Genomic DNA, 21540 nt, shown 5'->3' on the forward strand with positions numbered 1-21540 from the left:
TAACATTCTGTATTTTCATCTCATGTCATTGGTTCTGTGTCTTTTTTTTGCTGCCATTGTCTGTTAGACTTCATCTGCCGTGATTATATTTTGCGTGTTCATCTGCTGTCATATCACACTGTCTCTCCTACTCTTGCAATTGCATCCTGTATCTTCACCTGCAGCCAATGCATTCTGTATTCATTTGGAATAATTGCGTATTGTTCCTTTATCATCTGCCATCGCATTTTGTTTCATCTGCTGCCATCACATTCTGCGCCTTCATCTACTGTCATTTCACTCTGTGTTGCCTTCTCCTGCCATTTCGCCCTATCTCTCCTCCTGCCATTGCATTCTGTGTCTTCATTTGCTGCCATTTCATTCAGTCTTTTCTTCTCCTGCCATTGTACCTTGAGCCTTTGTCTCCTACCATTGCCTTTATTACCTTCATCTATAGAGTTTTCTTCTACCATTGCCTTCTGCGCCTTTATCTTCAGAAATTAATTTCGTGTGTACCTTGCTTCCAAAAATTCCTTTAGGTGTCTTCATCTGCTACCATTGCCAACAATGACTTCATCTCCTGACATTATCTTCTTCTCCTTATCTCCAATAATTGGTTTATGTGTCTTCGTCTCCTTTGTTTGCCATTTTGGGAATCCGACCTTCCGCGTTGCTATTCCATTCATAATGTACAGATTCCTGTGATGTGACTTCTACACCCTGCTCCTGTTTACCTCCAACGATAATGTTTCCCACAAGACGTAAAGATGCCGCTTTTAACTTTTAACTCCACGCAGTTACTTCCTAAATTACTGTTATTTACCTATTTTGCTGGACTGTTACTCTGTTATTTCTTAACAATTTGAACCTCTTTGTAACACCTTCTTAAGTACACCTAGCTGCCAGTTCTTCGGATTTTTCTCGAGCTGTATGAATTTTAGACACCACCTCTGCCTGCGTGTCTCCGTTTTGGCTCATGAAACACATCCGGCTTCTTTTATTCAACTTTACAGCATCTTAGTTTGTTATTCAGTCATTTAACTACCGCTTGAGTTCGAATATTCCATAATTTCACTTTAAATTCTGATGGTTATTGATATTTTACCGGGCCATTGTTTCCTGAAAGATAGGTAGCTACAATCTGCGCTTGCATCCTATATAAAATATACGCACTGCGCCAGCTTTTACTAGCATTTTCTCCAATTATACGTTTAAATCAACCTTCGCTGCTTCTTAATATAGAGTAACTTGCCTCCTTTATATGTATTTTCCGCCACTGTAACACGATAGAGATATTATCATCTCGGCTGCTTTCTGTTTTATAATTACCGCACGTTATCTCCAAAGGAACAACTAAACTAATACCGATGCTTCCTATTATCTAAAAGGAGTTTCACGCAATCAAATTTTTATTCATATAACATTCAAAATTTTGTTGAATTCAATCCCTTGAATGGCACATTACGTCAGCAAGAGATCATAACAGCGGCCATTTTACTGTAAAGCGATTGAATGCTCCAATTCCTTCACAGATTTTCATTGCGATAATGGTTCAAATTTTATTGAGTGCGATTATTCAGTCTTCATTTAATGACTTCAATACTTTCAGTGCAATCTAATTTTTCCCAAAACAATTAAATAGAATTTTTAAATAATTTCATTCCATATTATGTAGTCAAATAAATCGAATTTTCAATCTAAAACTTGTAAATATAATATAATACAATAATGGTAAAAACATATTTTTATTAAGTTTCGTCATCGGAAAATAAGGTATAAACCAGAAATAAGCAAACTTCTGAAAAGAAAAAAATTATTTTGCTAATATATATGTATTAATGTGTTAACTGAAAGATTAAAAATTCTTTAATAGTGTGTGATATTATGCCTTTCAATAACCACTTTCGATTTTCATTGAATCTAATCCTTTAAGTGCATTAATTCATTTGTGCCTTTGAATCCAGTAGTTTTAGTTTTGATTGAATTTAATATAATATTTTATAGTGCGAAAAAACATTAAGTACCTGAATTTTTCAAACTTATGATTGGGTGCTGTACGCCAAACTTCTCCCGTTGAAATAAATTGCTTGAACGAAACCAGTTGATTTTAATAAAGACTGTGATGGATGTAATTCTTTCGTAGTAGTTTTCCTCTAGATTCCCGGGGTTGTTGGGAATTGTGTAGTTTAGTTTTTGACGGCGACACCTTTCATCGACGTCCCGAATCGGTAGTCGAGTAGCTAGCAGACATTCTCAGTGAGGTCGGGTCAGTATTTAGTATTCCTGTTCGCAAGCACACAAGTCCCGAACTGAAGACTGTGCTGTATCTCTATCCACGTGCGCTCAAGGCTAGGGACGCGGTTGGAGTTCTCTGATAACTTGCATGCTGATGCACGTCTCGTGTCCGTTCTAGGTAAACAAAAGGCTCTTACTTTTGCGGGATTTAGAGTAAGTGTTTTACCCATTTTAATTTATTTGGTTAATAAAATGACAAACTAATTATTATTATTTTTTTTATTTATTCGAGTTTAACTTCTCGTCAACAGCGAAGTTATTAGAGGCCCGTAAAACATATATAAAAAAAGGAAATTTTGGGAAGGAATATGCCATTCCGAGAAACCATGGTCAAAATTGAGTGCATAATGATCGTACGGGAAATCGAACGCGGGTCTCATGGAATAAAAGTGTAGTGTCTTACCACGGTTTTTTTTTTAAAGATGGGTGGCGAACCGGCAAGTTTGACAGTCACCAATGTGTCAATCATCTGCCCCCTCTTCCCCCCCCCCCCCAATTTAATGGTTTTTTTTATGTAACCCCGCGTCGTTGTGAAGTTGTAGTTGTTGGTGTATGGGTAAGCGCCAAGGAGACGATAAGGACAACACAAATTACATCCATGTCTTACCCGGGATTCGAACCCAGAGCCCTCCCTCACCGAGCCCGTTGCGTTGCCGACTACGCTACGGAGGCTGACAAATCTGTGCCACCTAGCTGAGGAATAAATTGTGCTTCACAATTTACTTGCAACAACATTACCTGCTGGTAATTACGCGTAGTCACGTAATGGTTTAAGAAGACAGTACATCCGAGATCAGAGTGGTTTCAAAACATTTTGCCTTCGAGTCGGTGGTCATACGTTAAGTAGATGATCATGTCGGGAGCAGGGACCGAACAGCAGACCACCGTCTCCTCGCATGGACGTAACGCCTTTTGCCCGCACGACCGTCAATACCAATCTCTTAACGGTTGGCAGTGTCTTCTAAACGCTCGCCTCACGACCGTGCAGATGCATTGCAGCTGCAACAACTGGGAGTTTCGAACCTCTAAGGGTGCGGCAACTGCTGTTGGCAGTGCGTGTGGCTATATAGCTCGGAACTCCCGCGGGGCATTTTGCCGTAACTGCGCTGCGATCGCTCGTCCCCTCAGCCAGTGGAGTTGTTCCTGAACGCACCACTGTTCGTGCCTGTAACTCAACTGGGTTGCGATTCCGGACATATGGTCCCCAGCATAAATACTTTAATTAAAACGTTCAGACTTTCCTTATTATTACCTGTTAGGCCACTGGTTTCGTGACTTTTTGTGGCCCGTAGGTTTTTTTTATTCTGATAATGTTTCTAACACAAAATCCCTTCCATTATCGCAGTTATGTTTTCTTTTAATTTTTCTATGACCACTTGTTTTTGTTATGATGTGAGAGCTTCCCTTCCACCTACAGAATTTATTCCTAGCAATTTCCGAACTACCCGTATACACGAGATTTTGGTACTAAAAAACAATGTCACAGGCTTATCATTTATTTTATTCGTTGTAATCTCCTGAAGTATTTCAGGTAATTTCGCATAGGACCTCTATATCAATATAGTTGTTCGCACTCATGGAACGCGCGTAAAGTTTTCGCGAAGTAAACTGCAATAATTCAGCCTGTAAACCCTCTACACATCCTGGTGGTATTTACGGGGACGTCCAGTAGATGGCGTCTCGTGACAAGTATTTTCCAGCTAACAGCTTTTCTGGGACGCAGAGGCGGCGAGGAGCCGGCGCATTTGAAACTGGATGTAACTGGCTGTGACCGTCCTTCGCGTCACTGGCACGTCGGTTAGTGGCGGCATCTCCGGTCCGAGATGTTTGTCCCGGTTCAAAAGAGAAGATTCTTGTACTTTTACAACCCAGTCTCCTAACAACTTAAACACAAGGCATTTACTAGGTGTAACATATCCAACACAGTGACCTCACAATCAACGTTTAGAAGGTGGTCCTGAAGAAATTAAGGTAATAGCCTTTGAAAAGTTTTAGTTTTGATTTATTTTAGTCTAGAAGCACGGTCGTGAAGAGTACCTGCACAAACATTCTTCATTTTATTTTTAGACTGTCTTTTTATAAAACTGCTTAAAATAATTGGTTTTGATGAACGTAGGACGCAGGTTTCTTAGTTGTAGCGTTTTTCTGCCTCCCTCAGGAAATGTCTGGCAAGAGTTTTTTTTTTTTTAATATTTAACTCAGTTTACTACCTCAATCGAGAAGAACAAAATTACCGTATTTTCTACTATAAATTCAGGTTGATTACTTAAGACAGTACATTATTTTTCGTTTGACAAGCGGTAGAGAGAAAAGCACTAGCATTAAGATAATGTCGGATGACAGTAACATATTTTCAGCTGTTATTATTTTTTTTTTAACTTATGAGACATTTCGGAAATGAAGTGGTGTATTTCAATCAAATTGTATGATTACTTTGGTTTGCATGGTATGAATTACGTGCGTTGTTACGGCATAACCTATGAACTTGAGCTTTGATTATATTATTTTCGCAATGCGATTACATTGCAAAAGTAATTCACACAACAGAAACGCCGCTATTTTATTCATCGATGTATGCTTTATCCATGTCAATATAATCTTTACTGTTCGATTAAGCCACTGACGAACGTAACTATTATTCTTACATATTTAATCTCTAGCTGTTCTCTCTCTAATTAATACAGCATGCATCACCAGTGTATGTGATTTTACCATGCGTCACGGAATCCAGATTGAGGTTAATTACACCGTACTGTCCATGGTGGGAGAGGTTATAACTCCTGTTTTAGGAGAGATTAATTACACATACATGTAAAAGAATTAAGTCCTCTTTAATCATAGTTTACCTAATTCGCCAGAGTTAAATATTCACTATGGTTATTACTAGCTGCCCTTTCATCCAAATGTCCAAAATGAGTAGTCTGAACCTTCGCGCTCTTAATAAACTAACCAATATTTAATTAAAACGTTCAGACTTCCCTTATAATTACCTGTTAGGCCATTGGTTTCATGACTTTTTGTGGCTCGCAGGTTATTTTATTCTGATAATGTTTCTAACACAAAATACCTTCCAAAATCGCAGTTATGTTTTCTTTTAATTTTGATATGACCACTTGTTGTTAGTTATGATGTGAGAGCTTTTGACTTCAATTGTGTTTATTGATCGTAAACTGTTGTGTTATGTGTTTACTACGAGTGAAATCAAATGAAGTCGAAGCTTTAGACAGTAAGTGATATTGTTAACATTTCGTAAGTTATTTGAGAAATGAAGAGTCTAAATTTTTTTGATTCAACTCTGGGTGGATCTCATGTATTTATTATTTTATGCTTGTATTGTAAAAACAATCGTTGCGTGTTAATAGGATTATTAATAAAATTTTACTGGAGGTAAACTGTTTTTAAATTGGTTTCCCCGTGCTTTTCTCAAGCTTTTATTTATTTTTTCCTTATAGCACGTGTCATCCTTAGTTTTAAGTGTGGTGGACTATCCTTCTCTTTATAATAAACGATTTATACCCAAATCGCTGACCTTCTTTATGTGTTCACTGTTGCCAGATATAAGCGATAGATACAACTATATAAGTTTTCAGAAAATGTACGTATTACTAAGGTCATGAAACATTTTTTTTGGGGGGGGGGGGGGGAATTTGATTTATTGTATGTTGTAAAGCGAAATTTTAAATAATAATTAGGTAAATATTGCATATTCTTCTAGTACTTCGTCAAAAGCAGAATATAATATTTTATTATAAGGAGACAGAACGGAAAATTGTCATCTTGGATTCCAACGCCTTTGTGAATCTATTTTTTTTTTTTTTTTTTTTACGATTTAATTTTACATTTTGGCTATGTTCGAGCGTAGCACATGATGTCTGAAACTAATGATGATGGCTGTTTCAAATAGTTTCTCGTGTGAAATAATTGGTTTTTTTAATGTTGAATTAGTGTTTTTAGAATGACTACAGCTGTAATTATACTGTCAATACACACAATTTTACAGTCTTAAAAAGGTCGAAATATAATAAACTAAAAAAAAAAATCATATTATATAATTTACGAGCGCATTTGTGTATAGTTAAACCATGTTATTAGTTAGTGAAGTGCAATAGTGCGCGCCACTTACTCTTGAGTGAGCTGCTATGTAGTAAAGGCTGCACGGATGCGCTTGGCACTGCAGACAGCCGCGCCACGCAGTCCCAGTTCTTGCTGCTCGTCGACCTGCGTCACGCCGCGCTACGAGCCGCGCGCTCCCGCGATGGCAGCGATAAAAGGCGTAGCGCCGGCGGGGATATTGCGCTACGTGAGTGCCGGATCGCGACACGCGCCGCGCCACCGCCGCCGTCGACAAAGGCGCGGGATGATTGGATTCGTCGCGGGGTCGAGGCGGTGCGCGAGTAGCGACCTCCTCCTAGGTGTAGTGGTGAGGAGAGGAAGGAGGGGTGGAAGTGATATCCTTCCAGACTCCCCGCTGGAAGGGCCTCTCCCAGCCACCGTCGACTTTGAAGGAGACGATCGAGCGTATCCCAGCATCCGGCGTTTAATTAAAACCGAGGTTCGATTTTTTTACTTTACACGCCCTCCAGCGAGTCACCCCGCCGCCTCTTCCCTTTGCCATCTCCCTGCGTTGTCGCCGTGCGGATTTTGTGTACTTGCGTGAACACAGACCCATGATTTAGAGACTCTACACGAGCGCTCGACGCTCGCCTCGGATCCACCTCAAGAGGAAGGCAGTAGCGACAGGAATTGTCTTTCCGAGCAGTCTACATTTAATGCCGGTTTGAATACGTGTTACTGTAAGCATGTCTTTCATACAAACTTGACATGTGTGTTTCATGTATCAAATAACATTAGTATGTATATCGCACACCGAGAATAATAGGGCCACATCTCAAAAAAAAAAAAACTAAATTTTACAGGAGAGTGAATAATTGAAAGTTTATTCTTAGCCTCAGCAATCAGGAAGTGCATAATGTCGGCACTGTTTCTATGGCACAAGTCAAAATATGGCCATGGTGAATTCCAACCCACCCTCAGCTGTACAAATAATAAGACCGCATGTCAACATGTGGCTGTATTATTCGGATTTCTGTTTTACAAATTGAATATGTAATAATGACATATCTCATCTCAGGTGAATATTTATTGTACTACATATATGGCCTTGTTATACCGAATATATATGGCCATAGACATTACAAATATACAAAAATGTAAAAAAAAAAAAAATTTGAGTTGTGGCCCTATTATTCTCGGTGTACGATATATTTGTATGACTTGTTTTAAAGAAACCACCAAACAATTGACTTAAGTTACTTGGCTTCTGGGTTGCGGCCGCGTCCTTGGCGAATAATTCGCCGACGTTTCGGTTGACATTGCAGTCGTCAACATCAAAGAGCAGTTTCATAGGTAACTGATGATGGCGACTGCAATGTTGACCGAAACGTCGGTGAATTATTCGCCAAGGACGCGGCTACAACCCAGAATCCAAGATAATTCAGACAATGGCCGTGAAAGCCTGCGAACATTATTAATTGACTTAAGTGTCAAAAACAATTAGGCCTATATAAAATGTTCGATTTCTTTTCTCAAGCAAATTACTCTGTAATAACACTGGGGAACTAAAGGTCTATTATTCCCTAAGATTTTTGTGTGACAATGAATTAACTTTTAAAATTTAATCACAAAGAAAACTTACTCATAAAAAAATTATATAATGGTTACACTGGGCCTCCTTCGCATAATCCTGTCTACGGCCCAGTCTGAGACCTTGAGATACGATTAAACTGTCCTTGAAAAAAAAAAATTGGTTGTCTGTAAAGTCGGTTTACGGACAATAGTTTAACGTGACAACGTCATAACAACACATTGATGAAATGATTGCATAATTTTATATATAAAATTGAATCATATTTATTGAATTATCACTATTTTGTATGGTTAAAAAGAAGGAGTGAAATGAAATCTACAATTTAATTGATAAATTTAGTTTTATTTGCACTCATTAATTCAAATATGTTTATTACTTTAACGAAGAGATTATTTTAACTATAACTTTTATACATGTTTGCTATTTAACTTCTTCCAATCTGTGTTATTCTGTTAAGGATAGGACGATGATAGGAAAATTAGGAAACGAATGGGGGTGTTTCAAGTTTAATGTGTCTCGAAAAAGTCAAATCGATGGTTGTTCCAATCGAGTGGAAGAGAGATAGATGCGGCGCAAGCGTACAATGAGCGTAACGGGACACAGCGTAACGGGACAATGTGCGTAACGTGACACTTTTTCGTGCGTGCAGCCGGCGTTCATCGATTTATTAGACGTTGTCACGTCGAAAGAGAAAGGTGTCGTTATTATCTAGGGGTTCGCGACTGTTGTGCGGCAGTACTCAGATCTCGACTACTGTGCACAAATAAAAGAGAACCGTCGCCGGGCTCCTGGGACGGTTGACGGCAGCTGTGACCGTCGACGGCGCGGGCGGCGAACCCGGCGCGACAGACGTGTGACGTGTCCCCCCCCCCCCGGGGGGGGGGGGGGCTGATGGTCCGCAAGGGGACGCGCGCAGTCGCAGTCAGCTGTCCTGCGCGCGTCCTCGGCTCGCCATCTGATAACACGACTGTCAACCACACGTGACTTTCCTGTTTTGTTCACCAAACGAACCAACACACACACGCTGTTCTTTTTTTTTTTTAATTTACCAACGTAAAGTGGTAATTTGACGCCAGACATATTTTACTCTCTAACCGCAGAAAGCCAGAGAGTAAAAAAAAAAAAAAATACAATTTTGCCAGATCCGTCAAAAAAAATTAGTGGGGAGGAGGGGGAGATCAGAATCCCCAGGGCCCGAGCCCGGGTGAGTTCTGAAAAAAAGACAAAAATTTCAGTTCCATTGCTACTAAAAATTCAATGAAAACCTTAACAAGTTATGTCATTTTTTTCACATCTCGTTTAACACGTTTCTCTCTATATCTCTTTATATATCTATGTATCTTCATCCATATCTCTCCATTCACTATATGTCTATGTCTCTATGTTTCTATCTATATCTCAATCAATCTCCCTATCTATGTGTCTACATCTCTATATATATAAATATATATCCCTCGCTCTCTCTATATTTCTATATATCTGTCTATGTCTTCCTGTCTGTATCTTTATCTTTACAAATCAGATTACGATCACAAAAACATTAATTTATATATATTTTTACCTGTCACGGGTGTGACACGGGTATATAAAAACACGCGCGTATTCGAATCGAATTCAACGTTGTGTAAAAATTTCAACACAATCTGTGGAGACCTTTCTGGTATTTAATATTTTGAATGAACATTTACATTTTTATTTATGTAGATATAAATAATGACGCCATAGGTCTATAGTTTGTATCTATTGTCATTGAATTTTGTTCCCTGCTTTATCATGAAGGAACCTATTTATTAATGATCCTGTTTTGTGGCAGTAGTTTGAAGTGTTGAGTGTCATTTGCCTTGTTCCAGGCGATGGATCCGATGAGCAGCCTTTCGTCACGGACCGAGAAAAGATGTCGGGATACGAAACAAATCTGTACCTGTACTCGGTAAGTGATAACTACTTGTGTGTACGGTACTGTTATCTTAAGAGGGCCACAGGATTTGTTTTAATTTTAAATTTCCAGAAAATGTTTTAACTCTGTGGGTACGAGGATTCGTGTTGCAAGGCTCTCGATGGACGTGTATGTAAAATAATGGCTGGTTTACACTATACCAGTGGCGAGTAATTAGGTAAACTAGCCGTGTGTGAGCGGGAGTGGCTAGTCGAGAGGTTTAGTAAAACGGCGAGTGAGCTCGATCCAGTAAGATGAACAGTAAACGGTCCTGTATTTTCCCCCACCCCACCTCACTCGCCACTCGCCCTCTACATGAAAGGTGTGGACGACGTTTTGGTAGAGTTCACTAGTGGACTGCGTATTCACAGCCCGACCCACTAACATCTGCTAAACTCACTTCTTGCCTTGTGTGAACCCTCACTCGTTTTCTTGCCGTTTTCTCGTTCACTCGCCACACTGTTTTTTTTTTTTTTTTTTTTTTTTTTTTTGTCATTTGAACATAAGTCTATATGTTAAATTACAGACATTTATACATTTGTACTTTTACGTGAAAACGCTGTATCATACAAAATAGTGTTTGCAGTAATACTGGGTTTAGGTTCTTAACAGTTTACAGCTGGCATTACAACACCTATGTATTCACGCAATCGCCGATATTCATTATTTATGTTTACCCGTGTGGGATTTAAAAAAATTTTTTTAGAGAACTTTAGTCAATGTAGGTGTTTTGTTAATGAAATTCGTTTGAATAACGATTGTACTGCAGTCGAAAGGAATTTTTAATGCTAGTATTTCATGTTTGTTGTTTTATTAGAATAATTATGTAAGTAATGTTTGTTTAGTTACATTGCATTTAAAGTACTTACTGTTTTGAGTAACGTTTTAACGAACGAGTATAATGAGAGCCTAAAATTTTAATAGAATTGTTAACGTCGTTCATTTTCTGTGAGGAATACGTGCTGTGCACTGAAGTAGCTGACACGTTGAATTTTGTATTCTTTCCAGGGAATTGTTTGATTACAGCCGTCGTGTAGTCTGTGTTCTGTTATGGCTGGTGTTTCATCCATCCAAGTTTATCCCTGGATCCTGAAGGCTTGATCCTGATGGCATGATCCTGTTAGCTAGATCCTGTGGTACATGATTCTTGCTGTTTTAGTTCAGTATGTCGGAAGATCCTGCACATAAAAGAAATTGCGAAATCAGAAAGAATTATGATTTTTAGGTTGAAAAATCATTTTGATTCGACTTACGATCATAATTCAATATTATATGACAGCTGGGAACTAAAATAAACTCTTACTATCTATGTCATTTCCCACAGCGTCACACACGCAATGGAGCAACGGGGTGGTTAAGTGGTGTACAGATAATTCGCTGAGTCACTTAACGACTCGTAAGCGCTCTTGTACTATTCGTAAAGGTATGCATTTTTCACGGAAAAAAAAATTTTGAGAGCCTATTAGACTGCAACAAGGTATACCCGCACCAGCGGTTTCTTCCTTGTGATTGTCGGCAGTCTGAGAGAGAAGTCGTTGCTTTGTTTGACCGAGCCACTCAGGACGTGTTTGCTTCCGCACTGACTTACTGTGATTGGTGTTGTAACAATCGGCATGTACCTGTAAGAAACTCAGCATATCACGAAACACCTACGATGCTACGGTGTTATGAATTTCAGCTTGTCTCGGAAGGTTTAAGCGAAATGTGCATGCCCTTAACCATTTGCGTTTGACAAGATAAAAAAAAAATCAAACCTTCGGCATCCATAAACTTTAATGTTCACTACCTTGCTGCGATCGTTCTCCCCGAGCTCTCTTGAAGAGATTTACCGTTGCCGTTAACATTTTACGCCAAAGTAATTTAGTACTAGAATAAAGGTTCGCGACATTGGTGGCGCTGGTGAACGGAGGTGAAGCGACGGGTGTTCTTGATTCATGGCGTGGTAAGGCTGCGTAAGAGAGTCGATTAATGTCTCGCACGGCAGGGCTATAAAACTCATTCAACCTTGCTCAACACCAAAAAAATTACCCTAGCCTTCCTGAAAGATAGCATGGTTTAGCGGTCTTTCTCGTGGTCTACTTTGTATGTATTTACTGGAGACAATTTTTTTTTCTAAATTGCGTAATATTTCCCTCTTTTTGAATTTAAATATGCCACCCGCTTTTAGGTAAATTGACTTCCTGACTAAAATCTGTTTGAAACTTGACTGTTCAATTTATTTTACATTTATAGATATTATAGGTTAGTGGAAGTACGTAGCTAGGCCACGGACGTTGGAAGTTAAAAATGTAGTTTTCTGAGCCACAAGTGAAATATCAAACTGTCCTGTAAACTGTTTATAGTATTTCAACAGTCAAAGTTGCCGAGTTTTTAGTAATAATTTACCGTTTTCGACAGTGTTGCACGTCTTCCTTTTCAATTCTTACTCGATTATATTGAAGAAATTATTTAATATATTTTAATTTCTAGAGTTTTCAAGAAACAAATCAATTCAATATTTACAATAACGCATGTAGGCTCAGCAGGTATTTAAGTCAATTTCCCGTTTCTGATATAGAGTCTGTTGGTTAGGTTAATTAATGCATTATTAATTCTATGAAGCACAGCATCATTTTAATATACTAACACAGGGAAACAATATTAAATTGTACTGTAAAAAAAATGGTTAATCCCGGATCTCAGAGTATACAAGCGATGGGATTAAGTTAGATGATCTTAGGAAACTAACGTTCAAAAATTTCACCGAATCTGAATCGATCCCACTGAATAAATTGACGAAAACCCGTTTACAACTGACTGAAGTAGAACCTCAATTACATTTAGCTAGTTTGCTTCAGCTTTTCACCTGTGTAGTCATTCATTGAGAACAAATTAGCTCAATTTAATCCCACTGACTCGTTAACTTGTTGACAAATAGGTTTTTTTTATGTACTCTTTTAAATGGCTATCTTTTTTGTTTGATCGACGAGGTCTTAATAACACAGTTTAAAAAATAAAATTATTATATTTATGTGTATATATACACAAATATATCTTCTTTGTAAAGTAAAAAGTAAAAACTTTAAAGCAACGCGAATTAATAATAATATAAGCTCACATCAAACTTATTGCGAGAGAGCTAACTAGCTTTACTCAGCACTCACTTAACTAGTGGCAGCATGCTAAAAAAAAACACGCATGAGTTTTTTTTTCGCCGACGAGTAGGTAGTAAAATACTCGATACCATGGCGATGTGTTGATCGGTCCGAAGGCCGGAGGTGATCTCCAGCCATCACCACTGGCAGACGGCGATGGCTTGACTGGAGAGGAACAAGTGACACAGGAAATAAATTTTTCCACAAGTTAGGAATCTCCGACCGTGCCCGGTAATCAAATCCTAGGCTTTTGGTTCACCAGCCAAGAGCTCTCGCCACTTTATTCATTTATTTATTTATTTCGTGGTTTGTCATTTGTTTGGCTGTTGTAGCGTGTGTGGTGTCAATTTTAAACCACTCAAATCCACACCCAAGCCTTGAACCTGGAACGCCGTGCAACGACAGTCGGCGTGCATCTTTCAGCGATTTACTCGGCGTGGTTGAGGCTTAGCCTCCTTACATAAGAGACGTGGATGGAGCACTGACTGAATGAACGGGTGTGGGTGGGGAGGGGTAACAGGAGCACCTCGAAGAAACACACCGGCCTACTTGCCAGATCTCAGTGGTTCAACCCCACCTTGGTGAAGGTCGAGTGGTCAGACCACTCGTGGCCTCACTAGACCGACAAGAAAACACCGGTCTGAGCTCCGAGTGGAACGCCATAACCACCCCTGGTAGAATGTTACCTGCGAGATTGAATAAAGTTTACCGGTCTCCGCACGCCTAGTCATCCTGCAAGCTTGCCATGACAGGATTGAATCGTGGTCACCGTGAAAAGATAACTTGGCTAGCCTGATTAAAGCTTATTTCAAGCTTGCGAATACGATTCGTTTTCATAATTGTCAAAGTTAAGCTTGAAACTAGTCTCCGCGCAGCCAATGACCGAATCGACACCGTCATTGCAAGCGTGCGAATACGAGTCGTTTTCATAATATTGTCACGTGGCACCTAGCCGGTGCCACCACCATTTCTGTCACGTCTCACTTTCAGAGGGGGGAGAGAATCGTAGCTCTTTACATAGAAACAACTCGCTTGGCATCAACTAGTCTTAACTTCATAAAATACTTTACTGTACCTAGGATCATAGGTTCGTCATCCCGTACAGGATGTCTGGTGAGAGCTGAACTAAGGAGATTTTGCAAAATAACATAATACTTAATTAAAATTATTTTATTCTTAAAGTCAAATACTCAACATCATTTTAAAGAACATTTAAATAGCGGGATTACAATTTAAAACAATAATCTCTTTACTTCCTTAACGATTGAACGACCTTACAAGAGAGAGAATGAGAGAACTTCACTAAACACTTCCCTAGTCCTTCCGAATACCTCAAATCATAATTAATACTTAAAATTAAAACAAATATAAGTCCATACTCACATTTTCCGAAAAGCCTTTCTTGATCGATTACTTAAAACTAACGTAGGGGCCTCTCCTGCCCTTAAAATCCGAACGAACATTACATTTTAAAAATTATAACTAAACGACTAGTGACGAGGGCCATTGCCTCCGCCCGAAAGCTTGAAGATGACTACATTATGACCTAACTTAAATTATACGACTCGTGGCCTCTGGCGTCGGCCATAGCTTCCGCCCGAAAGCTTGAATTCCTACATCACGAACGAACTAACAACTCGTGACCACAGGTGAGACGCATAGCCTCCGCCTGAGTGAGCCCCGAGTCACCAATCACTTGCGCTTAAATTCGCGCGCCCTGCCGCGCCTAGCATAACAAAAGCTCGTTATTGAAGTCAAATTTACTAAACAACTAACTAGAACATCTGGGAAGACTACCCCCCCTCTACCCCGATGTGCAGGCCACACCGCGCGCCTTGTTACGACAGCGCGCCCCAGTAACTGCGGCCCGTGGCTGCGCCAGCGCGCGGCCAAACAAACAAACAAAATTCTGCAAGTCCGCAGCGCGCCGCGCCGGCCCCGTGCCCCAATTACATGGTCACGCCACTTGCGCTGACGAGTGAACAGAGCAGCCAGCCCAGAGTCCCGTCAGTTAAGTCCCTAAATTTGATTTCAACAACCCTGCAAAATTTCAACCCGCGACATAACCCTCCCCTCACAGAGCTCGAGCCCCATCGAGCTACCTCACAATTACAAATTGTATTTCTCCATCAAACCATAACTATAAATTCCTCATTTCACAAAAATAATAATTTTCTTAGTTCCTTGCTGTCTAAACATACATCTAGATTCTGCATAAGATTTATTTTAAAACAACAAGTATTCATAAAATTAAATGTAAAACTTTTATCTGGTTTGTTTTCACAGGGACCTTCAGAGGCTCGAGTTCTCAATTCTAAAAAAAATTGTTCTGTTAGTGAAGCTCTCTTTACAAATTAAATTAATTTAGTTAGTTTCTCAGTATTCGTTAAACAATGTGCAAATTCTTGATAATTATTATTATTATTTTTTTTTCCAGTTTCCGTTTATTACCATACTTCTTTCGTTCTTCAAAAAAAATTAAGTGTCCTTACAGTGTTTCAATTAATTAAACTCTTATCTCGTGAAGGTTGGTGCAACTCCTCGAAGTCAGTGTTGTCGAGAAGAGTAGCTCCCTGGGCTGGCCATCAGCAAACACCACTCAACTCCAACAGCTACTGGACTGGCTTCCAGGGCAGCTCACAACTTCTCCCCACATCTGCTTCGGAGTTGTGCCATCCTCATCACGAACAGATTACAATTCTGAAACATCATCAACAGGCATTACCATCACGCCTGACAAATACAAAACTAACTACTAAACTGCAATCGATGGGCAAGGATGCAAACACACAAAAAAATAAAATTAATTAATTCAACTGCTAACATAAAGTATCCCACCCTTAGCATAATCTAATCAGGCAAATAATTTGATAGGAAAAACTTAAGGAAGGGAAACATGACCTCCAATGATTTTCCCTACCTCTTGAGTCTTGATCTTCTCTATACAGCAAATAGTCCCCACGAAGTAACTGGGTTGAAGGTCACTTCACATGACCCACCCATAACCTCTTCTACTCTTCTTTTCTTCTGGGGGCAACCACAATGCCCACCAATCTCTCTCCATGGTGCCGAACCAGCTATCCCATGAGAGTAAACAACGTAGTCAATAGAAGCGCAGAGGGGAAACACCAATCTCTGGCTTGTCGAGTCATAAAACTGCTTTATCTTCTTCTACTTCTTCTTCTTCTGAGTAAAAATATCTGATTAACCTTGCTTCTATTCTTCCAAACAATAAAAGTTCATCAGGTATCTTCATGAAAGAAACATTCTAACTAATAATTCTTCATTTTTCTTCTTCTTTATTTCTGTTAGTTGTAATAGAAGGCCATGTTAGGGAGGTTATAGGGAAAAAGAGTGGCCAATTCCCACCCCATCACCCACCTAAATCATGACTAATTAACTTTTAAACTTTCTATTTCAAACAAATTAAAAAAAAACATTTTTTTATTCAAACTTTTAAATTATGGCTACTTTTCCTTCATAACCTCAAAAGCTAATCAATAATTCTAAATGAAATTGTGATTTACTGCATCCTTGTTCCATCCGATCTGTTTGTTTATAACCTTTCTTGTAAAGTATAAAATTTTCAAACATTACTAATTCAAAAAAAAGTAAATTCTGGTGTCCTTCGAGTTACAATTAAATGTACTATTTCTTAGCTTGAAATAATTTAAGTTTTCAGAACTATTTCATTGTCTAATTCACAACACTTAAAAATCAACTCAAAACAACAAATCATCAAAATCAATAAGATCATCTGACCTACCTATCAGTACTGTGAACTTGAACTGTTCGTACACATTTATAATAAGCTATTGTATTTAAATTCCAACCTAAATAAGGTTTTAAAAAAAACTACTAATCCCTCTGTAAATTAAGAAAATTAACTTTAAAAATTAAACTTAAGGTATTAGTTCTTTTTGACAGCTACCACAACTCACTAGTTCCATTACATTACTATAACCTAAAAAGTTCTGTAAATAATGTTTATAACAAAAAAACTCCAGTTACTGTCTTCCATAAAAAAATAAAACTTTACATGACCTTATTAATCTCCACTTGTAAGTCCATGGCTGCCAGCTTTCTCTTCTCTTGAATCTTCAGTCGGCTCTTGTTTCAGTGATCTTGTATCTTGTCTCTCGAACTCTTGTCATCTTGTAAACTGGACTGCTGCTCAGCTCATCTTAAGGAATCTGTAACAGTTTCAAAAATACATGTTAATTTAAATTACATAATTCCTGTTCTTTGGTCCTAAAAAAAATTGTATTATTAGTACACATTACCCTGAAACAACATTATTATTCATTGTTTATTACTTAAAAAAAAATTTTTTACCATAAAATCCTTTTTTGTTCTTTTCATTAGGCCTATTTATTTTCCTTCTTCTTAATTAAATTCTGCTTCAAATGTTAATCCTAACTTAAGACCTACCATCTATTTATTATTCATTACCTACATTATTTATGTTACCCTAAAATTCCCATAAGTTTCTAATACTTCCTATCAAAGACATTCTCTCAAAAAAAAATTTACTTGTGACTCTTAACTTAACAAACTTAAAAAAAACTTTTACACTAGACTTAACTTATTATTCATTCTTAGTTACTAAATTTCTATTTGTAAACTTTAGTACTTACAAACAAAAACTGCCTATTTCTCTCTACCTCTTAATCTCTTTCAATTATTACAATAATAATGTTACCTTGCATCTTTAAACTTTCTTCTTTTCAATTAAATTAGACATCTCATAACAATAAAAATTCTGCCTATACTCTTCTTATGGGTGTACAAACCAACAACAAAATTTCAAATTCTCAAGTTTCCTTATATTTAAATTATGCAATACAAATAACCTCTGTGGTGCCTGTACCCTTTAGGCCTACCACCTTCTCCTCTCACAGCATGACAACTCTTATTCCTCGGGGTCTGTATTCACTGTTACAAATCAAATATCTCAAAAAAATTAAAAACAAATTTATTATTTTAAGAAAACAAAAATTTACATTGAATTTACTATGGAGCCTGGAAATCTTAATGTCTCACAGCAGCTAACATGACTAAATCCCATGGAACCCCAGGTTTACCTAACCTGTGCCCAAAAAAAATTTAAGCATACCAGGCTTTCTCTGCACTGGTTTTACAGCCTCACACACTATTTAGGGCCCCTGATCTGCCATCAGTCCCAAGGAGTTTTCCCACAACCCCTCTCTACACAAGCGCCTACCGCATTCCTCTCAATTGGCTATCGGTTTTACGGCATTCTTTTGGGATCCGACCATCAAGTTAGGGCTAATCGAACACTAAACCTCCATACTTCCAAACAATAAAAATCAATTAAACTTTCTCTGTAAATTCTTAAAATCAAAAAAAATTATTCCAACATGCCAAAGAAACTTAAAAAAACTTCATAACCTTATCTTCAAACCATTAAAATAAAAATAAATAGATTACTCTGTCTCCTTAATAACTGTAAACTGTCAACCAAATATCATGTCGTAAACTTAACTCTGCTTACTGACTCTAAATCATAAAATCTCATTCTTCCTAATTAATAAACAACCGATTTCCTTGAAATCTCACTGTATCTCTCAAACTCCACTGGCTGAATATCTCAATAAATTCAAAAACAAGTATCTAAACTCTTAAAGAAACTCCTCCCCAATTATTCAAACTTACTTCACATTATTTTATTTCATTACTTAAAACACCTTACTCAAAAAAAATTAATTAATTCCCTTCCATTATTATTTGACCAGAAAAAACTTTCTCATTAATTAATTTATTAAAATTCAATTTCACATTAGGCAAGTACACTGACTCTCTACAGCAATGTTTCTCATTTCCCTTCTTCCTAACTTTTTACACATTCTCTAACTTAACCCAGGGAATTTACCTCACAAAATAACCAAAAATTTCACTGTAGTGCCTATCTGCTATAGGCCCACTACACACCAGGGGACTCTAACCCCACCAACATACTTCATTGAAATGGTGCCCTATCCCATACAGGATAGCCACTTCGGTACTACCTTGAGGAACTCCTGCCCCAAACTACTCACAACTCTCAGGGGTTCTCCTGACCCTTAATTCCGTAGTCAGCCCATCTCCTATGGGTCTGCCCTACAATCCCTACTTCCCAGGGACACAACACCTCACCTTAGGGTCCCTCGCCCTAATGAAAACATTAATTTTGTCTCTCTGTTCCCTTGGAGTAAATTCCCTCTACACACAAAAACTATCCTTTCCAGTTTTCTCAATGCTTATCGATTTTATAGTGTACCTCCTTATTACTGTTTACAAATCCCAAAAAAATATTTTTAAAACCGAGGTAGAATTTAACTAACAAAAACATAAACAACTTACAACGAGACGCTTCTAGCCTATACATCATACACTTCTTAAATTAAATTACTTACATACTGAAAGTTCCTCTTCTTCTAAAACACACTTAAATTTAAATTTATTTAACCAATAGTCTATTTTCTTATCGCTAAGTTACCGTACAGCTGATCAAAACAAGGTCACGGCCGTCCACGTCTCTGTACGTGCTCGTGACGTCACCGAATTCCATCAGGTGCGCCAACCCTCGCTTGCGGTTCCTCCGTTCTCCGCTAGGTCTCAGCACCTCCCCGTCACGTGTTCATTCTGCCACGTCCACTGACGTGTCGTTCTGAAACAACTCTCAACATTTTTCTAATTAAAACAAAACATCACTATAAATGCTATAACTCTCTTTTACATAAACTCTCGTTTTCTCTTTAATTCCTTTCTAACGTTTATCCTTCCCTCGACTGATTTAATTCGTCCGTCTCGTCTCCTACGCGCACGACAACTAAACAAACTTCTCTTGAAAATAATTCCTATTTACGAAAAAAACTTTATTTTAAATTTTAACTCTCTTAACCTACAATCTTAAAATTAATTTCAATTAAATTAAACCACTTGCATTATCTCTATTAATCATTTAAATTATAACGTATTCAGGGCCGGTGCAAGGAGTTTTTTCGGCACATGCGAGATCTGGATTTGGCGCCAATATATATATATATATATATATATATATATATATATATACACACACATATTAGTGACTTCATATATTGGTGCAAACGCATATATATATATATATATATATATATATATATATATATATATACTTATACACACTAGCCTACTGTAGTAATAAAAACAAAGGAAATAAAGACTAAAAATTTATGATACAACTATCTTATTTTATTTACAGTTTCTTCAAAAGTCAATAACAAAACAATTAATAAGGTCATCATCATCAACATACTCATAACTTCCTAACTACACTCGTTCATCAGCAGTGTTCTACTTCAGAAAACCTTTCTTTCTTGATTTAGCTTTTGCAAAATCCTTTAAAATCGTATCTGTATCTATTGTGTTCAATATTTCATTTTCAATGGCCAATGTGGCAAGACCACTAAGACGTTCTTGTGAAATGCTAGATCGAAGGTAGTTTTTTATTCTTTTTAGTTTTGAGAAGCTCCTTTCTCCACTGGCCACTGATATTGGTAATGTTAGTAGAATCCTCAACGCGATGAAAACATTTGGAAATATGTCTATTAATTTGTTTGTTGTGAGATAGCTCAGTGTTGTGTGAGGGGAACTCTCTTCTTGTGACAACATTGGAATTAATATTGATATTTCCTTAAAAAGATCTTCTGCGTTAATGTCTCTTTCATCACCTGCTGTCAGTACTTCGCTCAAACGTTGACAATTTCCTTTGATAGTTTTTTCTTCACCATTTTCTAATTTTTTCAAGTCATAAAGAAATTGGAAATGTTTGCTATGGTTGTGCATAAGATCAAATCTCTCGGACAATGAACTGATGGCTGTATCGAGAATCACAAAAAAGAAATTTATTTTGAAAGAATCTTTTCCTGTCTGTCTTAATTGGTTCGTCGACACCTTCATACAAAAATTGACGTTTAACCTTTCTTGCCTTTACTACCGTTTCATTAGGAAACTCAGAGCTGATTCCGAGTTTATCAGCCAACTCCTTTGCGTCTGTAACAACATTATTAAATCCATTTTCTGTTCTCATTTTGATCAAAAACGACTTTACGCTTTCAATTAGGGTCATGGCACTCTGCAGGTTGACTTCTTTTGCCTGAAGGGTTTTGCTTACCAAGTTTATTTTGAACAAAACCTCATACCATGTGATCAAGCAACAAAGGAACCGAAAATCTGTTATTTTTTTGGCAATACCAGTGACTGTATTTTTTCCAAAAACATCAATCTTGGCATCAGTAGAGGCTGCGTAAACAGCGTCGTATATTTCATCAATATGGTAGCGCAGAGGTTCAAGAGCGTCAATCCTACTTTCCCATCGGGTTTCACTTAAAGGTTTTACTGTTAAATTTGTTACGTGATGTTTCAATATGTCCCATCTATGGATGGATGCCGAAAAATAGTTATAAATCTCTTGAACGTTACTGAAAAAGTTCACGGCTACAGTACAGGAAAGAGCAGCGTCGTTTACTACTAGGTTTAGTGAGTGACTTCCACAAGGGACAAAGAAG

The 21540-nt window shown here is 37.9% G+C and overlaps 1 protein-coding gene across 5 annotated transcripts in view; it reads left to right on the forward strand.

Annotated features, from left to right (window-relative positions):
- LOC134532892 (solute carrier family 12 member 6) overlaps positions 1 to 21540 on the forward strand; it is a 474522-nt gene that overhangs the window by 384935 nt on the left and 68047 nt on the right. For all 5 annotated transcript variants that reach the window (XM_063369907.1, XM_063369909.1, XM_063369911.1 and 2 more), the window contains one exon: positions 9772 to 9851. In XM_063369907.1, the coding sequence (XP_063225977.1) occupies positions 9772 to 9851 (80 nt within the window). The remainder of the gene's footprint in view (positions 1 to 9771; positions 9852 to 21540) is intronic.

This window comes from Bacillus rossius, chromosome 6 (genome assembly GCF_032445375.1).
Source record: "Bacillus rossius redtenbacheri isolate Brsri chromosome 6, Brsri_v3, whole genome shotgun sequence".
In the NCBI taxonomy this organism is placed as follows: domain Eukaryota; kingdom Metazoa; phylum Arthropoda; class Insecta; order Phasmatodea; family Bacillidae; genus Bacillus; species Bacillus rossius.